At 34.0% G+C, this 19,400-nt stretch overlaps 1 protein-coding gene across 2 annotated transcripts; it reads right to left on the reverse strand.

Annotated features, from left to right (window-relative positions):
• Nucleotides 1–1,170: 1,170 nt before the first annotated feature.
• Nucleotides 1,171–8,836, reverse strand: LOC133203107 (probable G-protein coupled receptor 45). 2 transcript variants are annotated; one of them, XM_061338987.1, is made up of 2 exons: nucleotides 8,640–8,836; nucleotides 1,171–2,383 (listed from the first exon to the last, which is right to left on the reverse strand). In XM_061338987.1, the coding sequence occupies exon 2, from the start codon at nucleotides 2,375–2,377 to the stop codon at nucleotides 1,304–1,306; it is 1,074 nt and encodes a 357-aa protein (XP_061194971.1). In that variant the 5' UTR covers nucleotides 2,378–2,383; nucleotides 8,640–8,836; the 3' UTR covers nucleotides 1,171–1,303. The 2 variants fall into 2 exon arrangements, with proteins under 2 accessions (XP_061194971.1, XP_061195027.1); XM_061339043.1 differs by lacking the exon at nucleotides 8,640–8,836 and adding an exon at nucleotides 6,241–6,350.
• Nucleotides 8,837–19,400: the final 10,564 nt, after the last annotated feature.

Genomic DNA, 19,400 nt, shown 5'->3' on the forward strand with positions numbered 1-19,400 from the left:
ACATGCATCTGTTGTACTTTTTACAACCATTCCTCACAATAAATTAATACTAGGCTTTTTTGTTATCATAGACAACTGCTTCAATAAAAATGGAACTCTGAAATTTTCAAATCTTGTGATTGGTCATCAACAAAACTACTTTATTAAAAAAATCACTGATTCTGCACACAAGTACATGTACTCTGAAGTTGATATCAAAAAGATGATGGAGTTCTTCATTGACAACATCTATGTAGTATTAGGAGACCAGGTCGTCCAACAAGCCGTTGGAATTTCGATGAGCACTAATTGTGCTCCTTTATTAGCCGACCTGTCTTTATATTCCTATGAAGCATAATTTATTCAAAAACTTCTACTTGAGAAGAAAACTCACTGTGGCCTTCAACTCGAAATTCAGATATGTCGACGATATAATTAAAATGCTCGGTAGTTACCTCCATTCATATGTCGACTCGATATATCCCAGTGATTTGAAATAAAAGACACCACAGAGTCTGCCACATCTGTTTCATATTGGATGTTTTACTGACTATAGACGATAAGGACCAACTGGCAACTGAATTGTATGACAAACGAGATGACTTCAGCTTTTCCATCGTCAACTTTCCTTATTTATGTAGTTATACCATATTCCACTATCACCTGCATAATGTTTATGTCTCCCAACTTATACTCAAGAGCATGCTCTGTGTACGATCGATTTTTAAACTGAAGCAGGCTACTGACAGATAAGTTGATGTTACTGGGATTTAAACAACCTCGTTTTAAGTCAGCATTTCGTAAATTCTATGGTCTTTGAAATGACCTTTGTTAGCAAAAACATCCCATCATTGGGCCGTATTTTGACAGACATACTACACAACAATTATTAGACCTTTGTTTTTGTACTAAATTTTACTACGGAGTATTCCGTCTACCTGATCAATACATAAGGCCCACGGCGGGTGTGACCGGTCGACAAGGGATGCTTACTCCTCCTAGGTACCTGATTCCACCTCCGGAACTTCCGGGGGTCTGTGTTTAACTTTTATGCCCTCTTTACTGTTCGTTATTATTGGCTATTTCATTTCACCCTTTTATCAATTATATACTGTACATTTATAGGTTGGATCCGAGTACAACATGCGTTTTCTTTTGTGTATACAAATATTTAAGTAATACATTGAACTTTTATTTCAACAATCAGTTTGGAATGAAAGACCTGGCAAAACAAACAAACATATACAATGTTGAAGCATAACCAAAAAAAAAAAAAATTATCAATACAATTTTGGCTGTTTTTTTATATTTAGAAGATTGTTTCTCATTTAGAAGAACTGTAAAGTGTCTTAGGTCGACAACGTCTATAGAAAGACTCCAGCTCTTCTCTAAACTTTTTGTCACGGTATGCGTATATACATGGGTTGATCATGCTATTCAGAAAATACGACCATACAAAGGCATAATAGAGCTGGGCCTCAACAAGCGACAATCTGCAGTCAAGATTACGCGATAGAAAGAAGAGTAAAGCCAAAGCATGATGGGGCGTTGCGCATGCGATATAAGCCAACGTCACTGTCAAAAAAGTGACAGTCTTGGTGACGGTCTTAGAGACGCAACTACTGGTTGATGCTCGAGTGTCTGAAGTTAAAGGAACACCACTGACGCGATCTTTAAATTTTCCAGATTTAAGGACTCTTTTGGCAATGCATACATAGACAACGATAAGGCAAATCGACACAATCACAAAATACACAAGCGTAGTGAAATGATATAAAGACATATAGTTTGTATGTTTGTATGTGTCATCTGTTAGGCATCGAATTCCCTCCAAACCGTCCACACCAGTTGGAACGTGTGTAAGTCCGAACAATATTGGAGCTGGCCAAGAGAGACCTGCAGCAACCACTAAACTCACCAAACACATAAGTTTAGCCATTTTCAGAGATATCTGCGTTGAATGGGGCGTCATGACCTTCCTGTACCTTTCTATTGCTATGACAACCATAGCGGAAGTGGAGGCAATCGCACAGAAGTACAAAATGAACCGGGTCATTTTACAAAATCCCTCATACGGGTAGGTGATTGGGTGGAGCAGGTAAAATATTATAAGTGGCGCACTGACACAACAATTTATCATGTCTAGGCATGTTAACCAAATGATAAAAAGCCGATAATTGGACACTTTGAATTTTTTGTAATATAGCACTAGCACATGCATATTTCCGATCATCCCGGCCATTATTACGAAGCCTAGTAAAGCGAGGCCTCCATGGAAACGACGAATATGTTGCTGGTTTATTTCTTCAAGAGTTACATTGGGTTTTGTTAAGGTCTCTTTCATCCATGAGAAGCACTGCTTCTGTGTGAGCCCTAAGGATTCTGTTGAGTTCTCCATAGGTACCTAAAATTCAAGGTATAATATATGAATAGAGAGCAAGTAAAAACTATGAAAGATTTGCTGTTAAAATATGTTTATCTCACAATATTTGTGGCCTTAATTCGCTTTTGAAAATAACAAATAATATACAAACAACTTTACAGAAAAGTAAGAAAAAGTACTCGATTACTTTAAAACAACTGAAAAATTTGAAATAACATTGTATGATTTGAAGCAAAATTCATAATTTTTGTTTATTTTGTTGAATTGTCAAATTTGTTAAGACGTATTCAATTCGTCATATCATTTTTTTTTTAATTCGTTATATCGCATTTAATTTGTTTAAACAAATTTATTGAATTTGTTATAACGAATTCTTAAATTTGTTATAACGAATTATATTCGTTTCAACGAATTCTAAAATTTGTTATATCGAATTCATAAATATTTTTCTACAGGCCCTAAATGTCGAATTCGATTAAACAAATTTAATTCGGTATCACAAATTTAAGAATTCGTTTAAAGGAATTTAATCTGTTAAAATAAACTTTTGAATTCCTTATAAAGAATTCAACAAATATCAAATTTAATTCGTTATAACAAATTCGATAATGTTATGTCGAATTCAACATTTTTTTAATAGGTCTTAAACGGTCTTCCGTAGAATTGTGCGTTATTTTCGAATGAATATGAGAGTTGTAAAAATTTTAATCTGAATCTAAGCTAATTTTTTTTGTTCAAATGATATTGACCCTCAATTACTTTTCAAGAGCATAACTGTTTATTAAACGAAAATAAATATTTTACTGAAATTTAGACTTACGAGCTATAGCTTAATGTAATTAAAAAAAGAAGATAAATATAATTAACAATCAAAACATACATAACAGGAATACCGTACTTAAAATAAAAACTCCTGTAAGCTTTAAGTGCATGTTGTATACATTTTTGAGTTACTTGTCTCTTTTCAGGTTACAATTCTGTAAAGAAAAAAATCGTGGGAAAATTTCCAGCATCCTCATATTGTAATTGATTTACCACAAAACCTATTTGATGCATTTTGCATATAAAAAAAAACTTTCTTAAAAAAGGTCTTTGGAACATTGGAAAAGAAACAGACAGACATGAGTGAAAAAATTACCCCTTTCCTCATTTCTTGGCGGATGAGAATTTATTTTTTTTTTTAATTTTTGAGGGGGGGGGGGGGCAGTATGGACTTAAACTAACAGAGAAATTAAGGCAATCTGAGCTATGAACTGTATTAAGTTCATCTTTATATTCTTTAATTAAATGTTATTCTATTATATTTGTGCTAAATTCGGTGACGGATCCAGCATACTTGAAAAAAAGGGGAGGGCACAAGGTTAAGGGTCTGGGTGACGTATAATAAATACAATATCTAACAGAAAAAAAAGATTTCTTAATCTCAATATATACATACAATATATACTCCCCCTTTAAATCCGCCAATGAAATTATACAATACAGTGGCGCCGCGGTAATCCGGACGCCAATAATCCGGACGCTTCACCTTCCGGACGATATTTTTTGGGAACCGATTTTTTCCACGTTATTCTGTCTCATTAATCCGGAAATTCGCGTTCCGGATCCGGACGGTCAATTTCTACTACAAAACGCAATCTTTCATTGAAAAATGACTCGTTTATCCGGACGGTAATTTTTCGAGGAGCGACTTTTCACACCTTTCTTGCAGTGGTGATAATTATTGTAAAAACATTGTCCGTGGAGTCATTTTGAAGGCGGTTACCTGTGACCTCTAAACAATAGCGTCTATAATTAGCGTGTGTTTACCTCAGCTAAAACACACGTCTTTTATATCATAAAACCCGAAGAATTTAGCTTATACTGTGCATTAATTAAATTGCTAAGGCCACATAAATTTAAAATTTAGATTCTCATCCTAATTTGCTTAAAAATTGGGGCGGGTGGGCGGATTTTATTTTTTATTTTTTATAAATGAAAGTATCAACAAAACATTAGTACACATAATTTTTACATTATGTTAATGCCAATATGAATAGATTTTATTGTTTTCATATTCTTTTAAATATCTACAGAAGATTCTTGTTATAGAAAATTAATTATAGTTTTATTAACAAATTATCAAGTACACAGATACGGCACACGCCAAATTAAATGAGGTGCTGATTTTAATAAATTGCATATGCATGTTTTCTCATCGGCCTTTCCCCAAGTACCTTATAGTCTTACCAACAACTTCTGTTCTGTGTGATATATCACAGATTTCCACTGTCCTCATACATTCAATCGTTCTTGAGACTTGATATGTTCGACATTAAAATATATCATATTTGCAAAACAGGATTTTGTAAATCTGTGTAAAATATTCTACTGAAAAGCCTAGGCCTGAACAGTTTTAAGATTTTATACATTCCTTAGCACTATCATTCTCTAAAGTCTTTGAACGATGTTTATTTTTTTTTTTTTAATGCAAAATCACATATAACTGGAGATCGGTTGACCATGTGTCATTTTCTTCGTCTGTTTTTACTTGGTTAAAATCTCATTAAAAACTTGTTCATGCCAGTGATGGTATCTAGATGTGTTTATGTTATTTTTTGCTTTTCTGCCTTCTCTATACTGACAAATTATCTTTACCTTACATATTTAAACTGCTTTTATTGCCGATTTTTCTCCATTCTTCACATAGTTTTTTTGCTATAAATAGCGCCACGCGACTTTTAATACAGACGGGAGATAACTCTTAAATTTTGACCCAGATTCTTGCTGAATAAAAATACATGAAAATAATACATTTGACACTCAAAAAGCAAAATAAAAAAACAACGGGGCGGGGCACTTTGAGAGGGGCGGGCGGGGATGAGAATCTAAAGATTAATTTTACCTGGCCTAACGGTATATAGATTTATGAGAATTTTGGAGAGTTGTAAATAAAATGTTTACTGAATAATAAATCACGAGATTTCGTTGTGGTATCGAGTTACGTAAGTTTATCAAAATACGATCGTACATTATTTGAAACGTTTTTTTTTCTTTTCATAAGACAATTTATTATGATACATAATTCAAGAAAATATATTTCTATTAACGCACTAAGAAATACGTAACTGGCGTTAGTTATAAATGCCGATCACGTCTTTTCAACTTATATAACTTAGCGTTTATAGAAAAAGTACTGATAATCCTGAATATGGCTTGTGTTTACGTTGAATGTTTGCAATACGTACACTGATTACAGTATTTAGTTACTTACTTCCCTATGTAGTGAATATACGCGGTTAGTCATTTGAACATTCTCAATGGTGATAATGAACAGTTCTACTTAATATGAGCTTGAATAAATATTAAAAAAAAGTGCCGAAATAAAACAGTAGCAGATCAAAATTTGGTCAGCCCATGTACATGTAACTACACGTCAAATAGAAGGCGAGTAAAGTTTCCTGTGTTATAGAAAAGGAAGTCTCAACATAAAACTGCCTATCCATTTTTCATCGTGTAAATTACATTTTAATTTTTTTCTTTTTTAAATATTTATTATTTCTTTTAAAACTATAAAAATAAAATCAATAAATCAAGGTAAAATAAAAGTGTTTTCTTTGCCTTCACATTTGATACCACTATGTTCATATGTACATGCTTTAAGAGGGTACGTCTTTTAAGAAGTGATTCACTTATCCGGACGATTCATTTATCCGGACGATTTGTTGGGGACGGAGGCGTCCGGATTAACGAGGCGCCACTGTACTTCTTTCAGACCGTTTTAGTATGAGAGGAATCCTTCAATCTGTGCATTATTTTAAACATTGATTAAATATGTTTGTCCAGCTAAATGATTAACTGGGTTTTTTTTAAAGTTTTTGTGTGATTTTTGACATTACTTACGTCATCGCTGATCCGCAGTTCCTTTTCAATTAACTTTCAATAGAGGAACATGTGTGATGCATTTGTTGCTCTTAAACAAATTGCCGCAATTTCCTTTTTGTGTTTAGCTTAACTGAATCGTCAAAGACAGCGAATCAAAACAAACAGTATAACTATTTATTATGTGATACATTAACAGGTTTTTGATGTGTTGCATTATAAGATCAATGAAACACTTCCAATGTTTTTCTTTCTTAAACATCCGTTTTCATTGTATACATGTAAATGTACAAAGTATCATTGCCTTCATACATTTTCCTCCTAAACAGAGAACAAGATATGTATCCCCTTTAACTCTGGATGGATGCAAGTATTAAAGTCCTCGTGGCTTGTACGTCTGTCTATAATGAATATTTCAAATGCTATTCCACCTACAGTTTTTGGTCCAATTTTTATACAGAACTTGGTACTCGATTACATTACACTAAGATGCATTGGCAAAATCAGTTTTTGTATTCAGCGAATGTTGTTGCCATGGTTACTAAAATTCAAACTTTCTGTGAAATTCTTTCAAAACGCTAATCTGACCACGTTTTTGTTTAATTTCCAGAAAGCATGATTTACAGATATTCTACACGAAGTCCACATTTCTTTGCTGAACATTTTTACCAATGCCGCTAAAAATATGTTGTTTCGAAATGTTACATCTACTGCAGTTTTGGAATGATTTCAGTAAAACTTCTGTTGGTCGATTATTAAAAATACAAACCAGTAGAGCTACAGCAGGATTTTTCCCCCGAATTTCCTCCCTTTTTTGGGGTGGGAGTACATTTATATCACAGTGTAAATGATATGAGTTATAGTTAGGTTTTTATTGATCCTCTTTTTATTGCTCATACAATTCGCATATTACAGATTATTAACATCCATTCTTTAAAATCCTTAGATACATGAATTGTTTATGATACTTCTGATTTAAAAAATGAGAAGAATCTCTTTAATTAATTAACATTTTGATAGTATCTCTCATTTTTCTTTCTGTTATCCAGTTTTAAGGAAATTTTCGGATTTTAATCATCAATCTTCTTTTCTAATCATTATTTATTATTTAATTTTCATGTCTCAATGTTTTCTTTCAAATATGTTAATGTCGAGACATTTGGAATGTGCCAAGAATTGTTCATTTCTGAAGAAAAAAACGAAATAATAAACCAAGGGAAGCTCACTCAGATTGAAATCTGACAAAATATGCTAAAAATTACATATATGCATTAGAACCTTCGATCAATCATTTTCCATATATCTGTTTTGGGTTTTTCTTTTTTACTTAAAATAACTTGAGTTGTTTTTTGTTTTTTTTTAAATCTCGCAAATTGCTCATTGAATTCAGAAGATACATCTTCAAAAATTTAACTTTAAAGCAAAAATAAAATTTGAAAGAAAAAACGCACCTTATTTTCACACGACTTTCAATATGATTTAAAGAGCAAGCAAGGAAAATGTTTTAATTTTTTCAGAGGCACAATACCAGTGCCATACCAAACCAAAAAAAAAAAAAAAGGAGAGAGAGAGAGAAAGCAGAAGAATGTGTAGCGTCTGTCTTGTACTGCAGTTTTCCGTAACAGTTTGGGTTTGGTTTGAAAATTGATGATCTGTACACAAAGCCGTGCCAAAACAAATCACGAAAATCAAACAATGGTTTTATCATTTCTGTGGAGTTGTCGATTATTGTTTAATGTCAATTAATCTTTTTCCGTTTGTTTAGTGAGAATTTCAGCTGATCATGTTGCCAAAAAATATGTAAAACTGGTTTCCATAGCGGTAAGTTATGAATATTCTAACCCCCCCCCCCCCCCCCCCCGCCCAATTCGTTGTTCATATATACTAGTATTCGGAGCTTTAATATATGATATGTAAAAGCGCTGTCAAAAGAGTCGTAAACCGTTTACTCAAACAGGTTTTATCTTCAATATAAATAGTGGTTCAGTTTTTGCCTTTCAAGATTTCAGTCTGTAGCTGATTACGTGTTGCTAATTATCCCTCTCCCACCATTTACATTACGACTACAGTTCTGTTTACAAAATAATTGAAGTTATTTCCAGGGTTAAAATATTTCAAAACTTAACATCCATTTTAAAGCCCATAAATTTCAAAAAAGATTGTAAAAGTTTATAATTGTAATTTGTCTACCCCTTTGCTGTGCGTTCCACATCTTCTATTGTATATTTTCAATACTGGCATCCTCTTTCTGTTACACTAAATATGTTCATTTTTTGTTCATCCTTTAAATTATTTTATCAATCAACTGTCTTTGTATATTTTTTTAGTATAATAATGATTGCAGAGAGAGAATTGTTTAAAAATCCAAATTTACATCAGTATTAAACATAGAAAATATAACTGGCAAAACACTTACCCTTCAACTTAAGCAGCTGGCAATATTTCCTCACTCCATGTTGTATCGTTTATCCAAAGATCCCGCCTATCACATAAAGTCTAAGATGTGTTAACATGCTTCTGCTCTTGACACCACATTGTGAGAGGTAGGCATAAAGCGTCACTTTCTCTGCGTTTTATTTCAGTGAATGCCTGATTGACATTACCAGACTATACCAAAAAGTCAAGCCTCTGCACTTCCCATTCCTGCAGCGATCAATTGTGCGCCTGAGAATCCTTAAGTTTGGTTCCTATTCTGAACAAGGAACATATGCAGGATAACTCTATGGAGTGTCTTTCGTGAATTTTTAATTATAGATGAATGCATGCATGGTTAGTTATTACTCATTGTCATTTGGTGAAAGACATTCCATATGATACTGGATGTATATGAATAATGAAATATAATCCATTAAATACAAACAGAAAGACTTCGCTTTTGAGTTGAACTGGAAGTCGCTAATCTTAAAATATCATATACCTGTCAAAAATTAAACAAATAAATTATGAACTCTCTTTTAACAGTTCAATGATTAAATAGAAAATAATTCAGGGAATAAATATCGATTTAATGGCTGTATTGATCGTTTCCTCTAATTATCATTATTTGAACAAATTGGATGTTGGATTGACCTCATTAGTATAATCGCCGTGGCTGGATTTTCTTCTTTTTTTTCTTTACGGTTTATAATTGTAACTGTATGTATACATGAAATTAAGTGGCGACGGGTCTATTTCTCAGTACTTTATTTATCGAAATTCCGAAAAATATATTAGCTTATTTCATTAATATTATTACAAGATTACACTATATATATGTATCGCAGGTAATCAGGTACATGTATATAAAATTTTAAAATCTTATTTACTCGTGTATACAATGTAGTTTTTGACAGCAATATGAAATCTTTAACTGCTGTTTTATATTAAAAGAGGCTTCTATGTAGAACATACTTTGATAAATGTGTCATTGTATTAACCGGAATATAAAGTTATACTGGAGTATGAATTCAAGGAAAAAGTTCAACCATGTCAGGAAGTTTGTCCAACAGAGTGATAGTATCCATTTAATTTTTATACATTTTCAAGCAAAGTAACCAATAAAAGATGTTGACGATCAGAGCGAGAAATTAAACACCATATTTTAGAAGCATCATTGGGGGAAGGGGTAAATATAAAGAAAATGGTTTAATAAGCGAGAAAAATGCCTATAGTTCGACAAATTAAAGGGGCCTGGACACGTACAGTTGCATTGTTGACAACTTTAAAGGTCTATTTTTATTTTTAAAAAAATTCAATGTTTAATGATTTGAATTTACAAGAATATTCTAAGAAATCAATGACAACGACATTCTTCATAACATCACGTCTGCACACATCACTAAGCACTGACTGATAATACTTGTGAGTTGGTTTTGCTTTCTCCATTTCCACTCTGAACTTTTGTGGATTATAGTTTTCATATTTTTCATTAATACAAAACAAAATTTCTACTTTCCTTTAAGGCCGGTACACACGGTAAGATTTGTATTATAAGATTTGTATTATGATACAAAATCTTATATTATTGTGTATACACCCTTAATACAGTGAATCATAAGATTTTTCGAATCTTATAAAACTGTATTAAGAATAGAGCAATGCTCTATTTCTTAATACAAGTCTTAACTTCCATTTCACTTTCAACCAATCAAATGTACTCACACTGGGGTCATCCTATTTTTATCATTACTAAAAAAAAGCACATGGTAAATAATGATGGCCGACTTAAGCTGTAAAGATATCGAAAAACTCGTAGTTTTATGGGAAGGAGAAGAAGATTTGTGAAATATATCAAGTGCACAGGTTCTAGTAATCTTTCTCAATTTAAATTCTGGGAACATATTGTTTAATCAAACTGTTTCTAATTATTATCAAGCGAAATATGGCGGGGGCAAACACGTGGAAATACCTAAAGTCTATTTACAATCTTATAAGATATGTATTAGCGTGTGTACAAGAAAGAATTAAAATACAAAAGTATTATAATACTTGTATTATACGACAAATCTCGTCGTGTACACCGGCCTTTAGTATAATGGATAAAGTCTACTTTGTGAGAGTGCAAGGATATGTGTCAATTAAACGCGTCCCGAAAATCGAAGTTTTAATACTTCCCAGATAAAAGAATTTTCTTAACACGCTTTTAATATATTTCGGTGTGAAATGCTCTAGCAACATATATGTCATGATATTATTTAGAAAATTTGAGTTTAAAATATGTGTCCCATCCCCTTTAAGTAAAATTAATCTCAATAAAAACGAAATTTTCTTTGAAATTTCAGTTAACATTAAGGTACATATATATTATACATGTACCTTATACAAAATGTCCTCAATTTGCTACACTCTTACAAATACAAGTATTGAAATTATTTGTCTATGAAATAGCATGCAAATACGGAAGAGGGCACAAATGATCATTTCTTCCTTCTATAACACAATTTTTCCAAAAGAGAGAAGGTCTTCTCCCCTTTTTTATTGAGTATATCTTTAAAGAACTAGAATGCGTAAAAATATACATATATTTTGTTGGGTTTCTATGCTTACCATCCGTTGTGGATAGTATTAATTAATTAGCTCTTAAAAACCACAGGACTACATTACAGTTCATTGAAAACAAAATCATGGAACAAGGACCCACTGTACCTACACTTTTATAACATAACATTTATACCTTTCCAAGAAATATTTGAAATCCAGTTATTCAAAGGGCCTATCACAAACAAGATTAAAACTACTACCTGTTGTGAGTTGTGTGGTCTAGTGTAACTTGACAGCCTCTCATAGTAAAAGCTGATACCCAGAATTGTTATCGCTTGGGTTCAAATTCCGAGAAATCAGCACACTTTTTAACCATAGAATAATATTTGCTGAGATAATTTTCCGCGGAAAAGTTCTGTTTGTCATAATTTCGTGCCTTTCAATAATAAGAACTTGTTATAAATACATGTACTGGATTTGAATAGTTTACACGTCACTTGAAGCTTAAGCATTTTCCAACTTTGTTCGACCATGTTTTTACAGCGTTATCGTGTTGTGTTAAATTTACAACATGATAAAAGATTTACAGGAAATCAGTATATCCTTGGAGAATTTGGTGCACAGTCTCATTTGGATAAGTACCAATCAACTCAGCATAAGAGTAGAATAAATACGTGTTGCTAATATGTGTCTTTTGTGAAAGTGTTCCTCTTCTCTAGCACATGGGCAGACGGGACATGGACAAATTGAAATATGAAGATAAAAACAGTAATCAAGCTCAAACGTCCATTGAAACAATACAAATCGGGAGCAGAGCGAAGTCAGACCTCTAAAAAACATCAGAGTTGGGATCAGGTGCATGAAGGAGTTTAAACATCCCCTGTCGACCGGTCACACCGTGTGCTCATTGTCATGATCGGGCAAACGGAAAAATCAGTGTTTAAATAATGGCCTAATAATTAGTATGAAAAACGTCAATCAGCATTCGATTTATGATAGATTGTATTTCCTGACAAGATCATTGTATCGACCGTAGAAATTGCTAAGTGATGACTTTAAACGAGACTGTAGATATCCCTGTTTCATCAACTTGTTTGTCAATAGTTTGCCTCGTTTTAGAAATTGTTCGTACTTAGAGCATACTCTTGCGTATCTACTCAACTGGGAGATATAAACCCCATATGCAGGTAAAAAATTACTACATAAGTAAGGGAAATGACAATAGAAAAGTTGAAGTCATCACATTTATCATAATGTTTTGTTGTTAGGTTACCATTTACGTCTTTCTCTAGTGTTTTTAACAATATGATTTTGCAAATGACCAAGGTAAGTAATTTTACGAGTTCCATTTTTATTGAAAAAGCAAGCTCTATGATGTCAAAAAGCTTGGAATTTAATTTATCGTGGGGAATGATTGCATATAGTGTTAACAAGAGGCCCATGGGCCACATCGCTCACCTGAGCACACCGGCAAGGCAGAAGCACAAATCAGTTCAGTATTGAAAAGATTACGGGGGGAAGGGGGGGGGGCTTGAATTTTAAACTACCTGATGATGCTTCCATGTCAATATAACAAATGGCTTTGTTGTACTTGAGATGATTTTTAAAAAAAATTCCCACATATTCCTTTGTAAAAATTTGATCCCCCATTGTGGCTCCTCCCTATCCCAGGGGTCATCATTTGAACAAACTTGAATCTACACTACCTGAGGATGCTTCCATATCAATATGACTAAACATAGCTTTTCTGTTCTTGAGAAGAAATTTTTTTCTATATGTTCTTATGTAAAACTTTCGATCCCCCTATTGGGCCCCACCCTACCCTCGGGGGTCATCATTTGAACAAAACTGAATCTACACTACCTGAGGATGCTTCCATATCAAAATGACTAATCATGGCTTTGCAGTTCTTCATCAGAAGATATCTTCCTATACATTTCTATTTCAGACTTTTATCCTCCATTGTGGCCCCACCCTAACCCAGGGGGTTATGATTTGAACAAACTTGAATCTACACTACCTGAGGATACTTCCACATAAATATGATCAATCAGGGCTTTGCTGTTCCTGAGAAGAAGATTTTTAAAGATTTTTCCTATATATTTCTATCTAAAACTTTGATCCACCATTGTGGCCCCGCCCTACCCCCGGGGGGTCATGATTTGAACAAACTTGAATCTACACTACCTGAGGATGCTTCCATATAAATATGACTCATCATGGCTCTGCTGTTATTGAGAAGAAGATTTTTAAAGATTTTTCCTATATATTTCTATGTAAAACTTTGATCCTCCACTGTGGCCCCGCCCTACCCCCGGGGGTCATGATTTGAACAAACTTGAATCTACACTACCTGAGGATCCTTCCAGATAAATATGACTCATCATGGCTTTGCTGTTCTTGAGAAGAAGATTTTTAAAGGTTTTTCCTATATATTTCTATGTAAAACTTTGATCCTCCACTGTGGCCCCGCCCTACCCCCGGGGGTCATGATTTGAACAAACTTGAATCTACACTACCTGAGGATGCTTCCACATGAGTTTCATCTTCCCTGGCCCTGTGGTTCTTGAGAAGAAGATTTTTAAAAGATGCTATTAATTTTTCACTAATTCTTTATTATCTCCCCTTGAAAGAGGGCGTGGCCCTTCATTTGAACAAACTTGAATCCCCTTCACCCAAGGATACTTTGTGGCAAGTTTGGTTGAAATTGGCCCAGTGGTTCTTGAGAAGAACTCGAAAATGTGAAAAGTTTACAGACGGACGGACGGACAGACAGACAGACGGACTACAGACAAAATGTGATCAGAAAAGCTCACTTGAGCCTTCGGCTCAGGTGAGCTAAAAAGTGGTACATTTTGATGTTATTGATTTTGTTAAGTTCCTTGGAGTTTTTAAGTATTCACATCTGATTTAAACCACTTCTCGAATATACTGTTATAAAGTGATTCCTGACTGTGTCCGCTATCATCCACAGAACAAATTCCAAGACAGTTATCAATGGACCTGATAACTTGCTGAAGAAGACAAACTAGTACATACATGCAGTATCAAAGTCTTATATACGGCGGATAAGCGCATGCACCAACACAAATTGCTTTAAAAATGGACATTCAATTGTATTCATATTGTAGGGAATTCTAAAACGTTTATTAATGCAAAAAAAAAATTCCCACCAGGATAAACATTTCATTAATTTATACATAATACAACGTATGTGTACTTACGGGAAGAAGTGGGTAAATTGATATCAAGGTTAATGAGAAACATTGTAATTCAATTAACAAAGCTTCAACGAATGAACTATAGACAAATCGTCTAACATTTTCTTACAAATCCGATCATGTCTATTATCTATGTCAAAGCTGTAAAGCAAATGTTATACTATATAGCCTAATACCAGGCGCGGATCCAGGAAATTTTCCAGGGGGGTCCATCCCAGTCCAAAAAAATATTTTTTCCTTGACAAGCAAAAAAAAAAACAAAAACAAAAACAAAAAAACCCCGTAAAATCCACTTCCCAGAAGTGAAAAACACCTATTTTGTGGTAGTGATGGTGGGGTCCACGTTTTGTTTTGGGGGGGGGGGGGTTCTATGGTCATTGCTACAGTATACTTTTAATAACTGACCCCCCCCCCCGACCCCTCTCTAGATCAGCGCATGCTAATACTGTTGTCTTATTTTCGATGAATAATGCTTGTTTCCTGGGTATCTATGGAAAAGTGTCACGGGAAACAAATGCTACTGCCCCTCAAAAATCAGGAAGCATGAAGAGAACGACACGTACTATAATCGTGAGAATGTAATTGTCTGAGAACCCAAGAAAAAAATTAAATAAATAAAATAAATAACCTCCAAATCTCAAATGTAAGTTAGATTTTCCTGTTTCAGATAACTTGAAAGTCTCTCCATTCAATATGCAAGGATATTTCATCAATATTGATTTATACCTACACAAACAAGTCATTTATCCTATACGAACCAAGGGAATAAATTTAATGTGTCCCTACCATTTTCGTTGCCATATTGTCCGTTTTCTAAGTTAGAGTGCCTATCCCATTTTTTTTAGACCAGTGATCTATAGGTTTGCAGCTGGTTAAAGTATTAAAGGATATAGAATAATGGGTCTATAGTCATTTGAAAATTACCGATATCAACTATTAACAAATGTTCTTGGATGACTGTATTATTGGGGAAACATAACTACACTGTAATAGTATTTGTTCTTTGAAGAGAACCTGTTTATTGCCGATAAATGAATCATATTCAGACTCCGTAACCAGTCTATATAGACAGACAGATATCGGTGCTAAACAGCAACTTTAACTTAACCCCGTTTCGTCAATTTTGAATCATCTCTTTTTTCTAATATCGGAACGGAACAAGTGACACGCAATTTTGCAGATAACAATACAACTAGTAAATTAAATTGCCGAGAGCATTCTCTTGTTGATGCCTCCTTCTCCTGGACTGCTTTGTACCTCAGACATGTTCAGAGCAATACTGGTATAACTCTATGAATTCAACAGGTCTTCATCGGCCCTGTAGTGTTAAAATCGATTACTGCTACCATAAGAGACACGCACCCAATACACAAAGTTCATTTCTTAATTGCATTAATGAAAACATTTGCACTTTTATTTCTTAATCTAACCGATATTCTCCCGTGATACAGATCACAAGTCAACTTCATTTTTTACCAATTCCATTATCAGGGAGGAGGAAACATATGCTCTCGCGCTGATTTTGTGTCATCACTACGGTATTATTTTTAAAACATTCGTGTACATTAATTCGTCGTCAGAAACCAGAATTTATAAAAGCAAGGGAAGAAAATTAAACTTGAACTATAATAACCCAATTACATGTATCTCTTTCAAGATCTGTTCTCTTTTTGTAGCATCCAAAATCAGCGCAACAAATATTGGGTCATGCTAACTTGCAACCAGGGCAACTAGATCACTGTCATGACAAATTGGCTTAAAACATCATTAACAGATTTTCTCCATTATTCTCACAGGAAAAGATTTTGACAATGCTTATTCATCATGCAATGTAAATTGATTTTATGCAAAATAAATCAAGGCCGTGATTGTGTTTATTAAATTTAAAGTCAGCAGCTACAAAATGAGCACCTAGTACCGGTATAACAGTTGCTAATGGGATGTGCTTAAGATCCAAATTACACCTGCTAAATGAGGCATACACAGCTTCAAAGTGTAAGAGAATATATTTTGCAACCTTATTTCTGTACACTCATAAGAAAAGGACATGCAATGCATTCTCCTAGCAACTAACAGTAAGCACATATAAACAAGAGGCCGAAAGGCCTTCACGGTCACCTGAGTATACTACAACATTGTAAAATGATCCACAGAAGTATGAAATAAAACAAAAAATATAGACTGATAGATGATTGAAGCTATGTTGCCCAAAAGCAAGAGATATCAGATGATCAGGAATCATTAAAATATTTAGTCTATGACTCAGTAACAAATGTTAAAGTGGATCTATTTACTTGTCAGTACATACCCCCATTGGTCACTATCACCATTATGACTAAACAAGACAGAAGTGCTCAGCACTATTAGAATACCATTTTCATTCCCTCTCACATTGGTCTTTTGTTCTCTCAATTTTGGAAGAGGCAACCTTGCTCATCATAACCAGGTACCTAGTTTATCTTCTAAATAATTATACAGGAGGAGAGATGATGATTTTTAAAGAATGTATGCATTTTCACTATATGATCATTAGAGCCCCATCCTAACTCAAGAACCCCCGACCCTGAGGCCACAAATTTCATAATTTTGAAAGAGGCACCCTTGCTCATTATAACCAGGCACATAGTAAATCTTCAAAATATACAGGGTGAGAGAAGGAAGATTTTAAAGAATTTATGCATTTTCAATTTATGATCATTAGAGCCCCACCCTAACTCCAGAACCCCTGACCCTGGGGTCATGAATTTCAAAAGTTTGGTAGAGGGCTCAATGCTTATTACAATCATGCCAACAGTTTGACTGTTTGATGTCCAGGAGTAAAAGGGAAGATTTTTAAAGATAGCACTAACTTTGATGGTTTTAGCCCTACCCCTCAGGCCCCAAGGGGCAGAGACTATGAAATTTTTGTACCCCTTCACCAACTGATGCTTGCCAAAATTGGTTGAAATTGGTTTTGTGGTTCAAGAGAAGAAGCTGAAAAAGTTCAAAAGTTTACGACCTATGCATGATGCACGGCAGACGATGAACAAAAACAGATAGTATTAGGTCACCTGAGCGACTCTGGTGACCTAATAATCCCATTAGCTGTGGCCCTCCCAAAATTGATACCACATATAACACTTCTCCAGTATTGGCCAAAAAGATTTTAAAAAATCTTATGGTACTGTTTTCTTCCTTTTTTTACAGGTAAAGCCATAAGACAGAGTTTTACATGAATGCCCCTTTTCATATACGAGGGGTTATCAAAAAGTTCGTGGACTGATGCGATAAAATTAATACTATGTAGTTGATGATTACAAAATTTGTAGGGAACATAAAACAACAAAAGTTTAAGAAGTGTTGAAAATTTCAGCTTGATATGTTGATAATTTGCCAAATTATCATCAAATAAAAAGAGCATTATATGATCACCCGGCGCTGTCGCCGTTTATTTTTATGAAGTCCGACAACGTCATTATTAGGTCTTTCCACCTTTCTGTGGAAAGACCTCTTGAAATGCTTATGTTTATTATTATTAGGTCTTTCCACCTTTCTGTGGAAAGACCTATTGAAATTGTTCTGTTTATTAGGTCTTTCCACCTTTCTGTGGAAAGACCTATTGATTTTCTTCTGTTTATTAGGTCTTTCCACCTTTCTGTGGAAAGACCTCTTGAAATGCTTATGTTTATTATTATTATTAGGTCTTTCCACCTTTCTGTGGAAAGACCTCTTGAAATGCTTATGTTTATTATTATTATTATTATTATTATTTTTCTTCCCGGACTTTTGAAACTGCAAGACTTATCGAAAAACTTTATAGTTCATGATACTGGATATCAAAAGTTATTCCGAAAAACGACCCCCCGTGTTTGACCTATGACCTCTTACGAAGTTATTGCCCCTTTCGCAAGAATAGCTTGTTATCGCTACTCCTTCGAAACCATAAACTGTAGAGGAATGGAACCTTCACCAATGTCTTCGACTAATTGAGGGGACTCTTCAGTCTTTTCATTGCGAAAGTATTCGTCAACCCCTTTTATGAGTTATTGCCCCTGAAAGTTTATGAAACTTACGAATAATTAAAAATTTTCAAAACGATAAGTTGTAGAGAGATGGGACCAACTGCATAAGATTCATTGACCTCTGACCTTAAAATATATGCAAAGGTCAAAGGTCAAGGTCATTCAAAATATGAGAAATTAGGCTCTTTTTATATCTCTTTTGTCTTTCAACATATATTAAATATCTTTGCATCATTAATATGTCCTCTTAAAACTATTTCAAAGATTTCATACTTGTCCCCTGAAATTTACCCCTTTAAAAGTTATTGCCCCTTTCACTGAAAACCTTGTTATCGAACTCCTCTGAAACTGTAAACCGTAGAGACACAAAACCTTCACTAATGTCTTCAGGGACTTAAGACACAACTTCAATCTATTCAGTGCGAAAGTATCCGATGACCCCTTATATGAGTTATCGCCCTTTAACGTCTTTGCGCTTACTATTAAACCTTATAACTTTAAAACTAAAAGTCATAGAAGCATGGGGTCAAGTGCAATGTGACCCTTGACTTTTGGCCTTGAATATTTGTTCAAGGTCAAAGGTCAAGGTCATTTAAAAATTTTAAAATTTTTCATTTTTTCCATCTTTCAAGCCATTTATGGATTCTTTTTGTATAAAAATTAACTTCAGAGAGTAAAATATGAAAAATATATGAAATTTAAAGAAGGTGGAAAGACCTCTAATTGTTCGAGAACAATTAGTCTACTAGTTATTATTATTATTATTATTTTTCTTCCCGGACTTTTGAAACTGCAAGACTTATCGAAAAACTTTATAGGTCATGATACTGGATATCAAAAGTTATTCCGAAAAACGACCCCCCGTGTTTGACCTATGACCTCTTACGAAGTTATTGCCCCTTTCGCAAGAATAGCTTGTTATCGCTACTCCTTTGAAACCGTAAACCGTAGAGGTATGGAACCTTCACCAATGTCTTCGACTAATTGAGGGGACTC

Source organism: Saccostrea echinata, unplaced genomic scaffold (genome assembly GCF_033153115.1).
Source record: "Saccostrea echinata isolate AGI-Se365-2 ecotype Australia unplaced genomic scaffold, CSIRO_AGI_Sech_v1 ptg000001l, whole genome shotgun sequence".
Classification (NCBI taxonomy): Eukaryota; Metazoa; Mollusca; class Bivalvia; order Ostreida; family Ostreidae; genus Saccostrea; species Saccostrea echinata.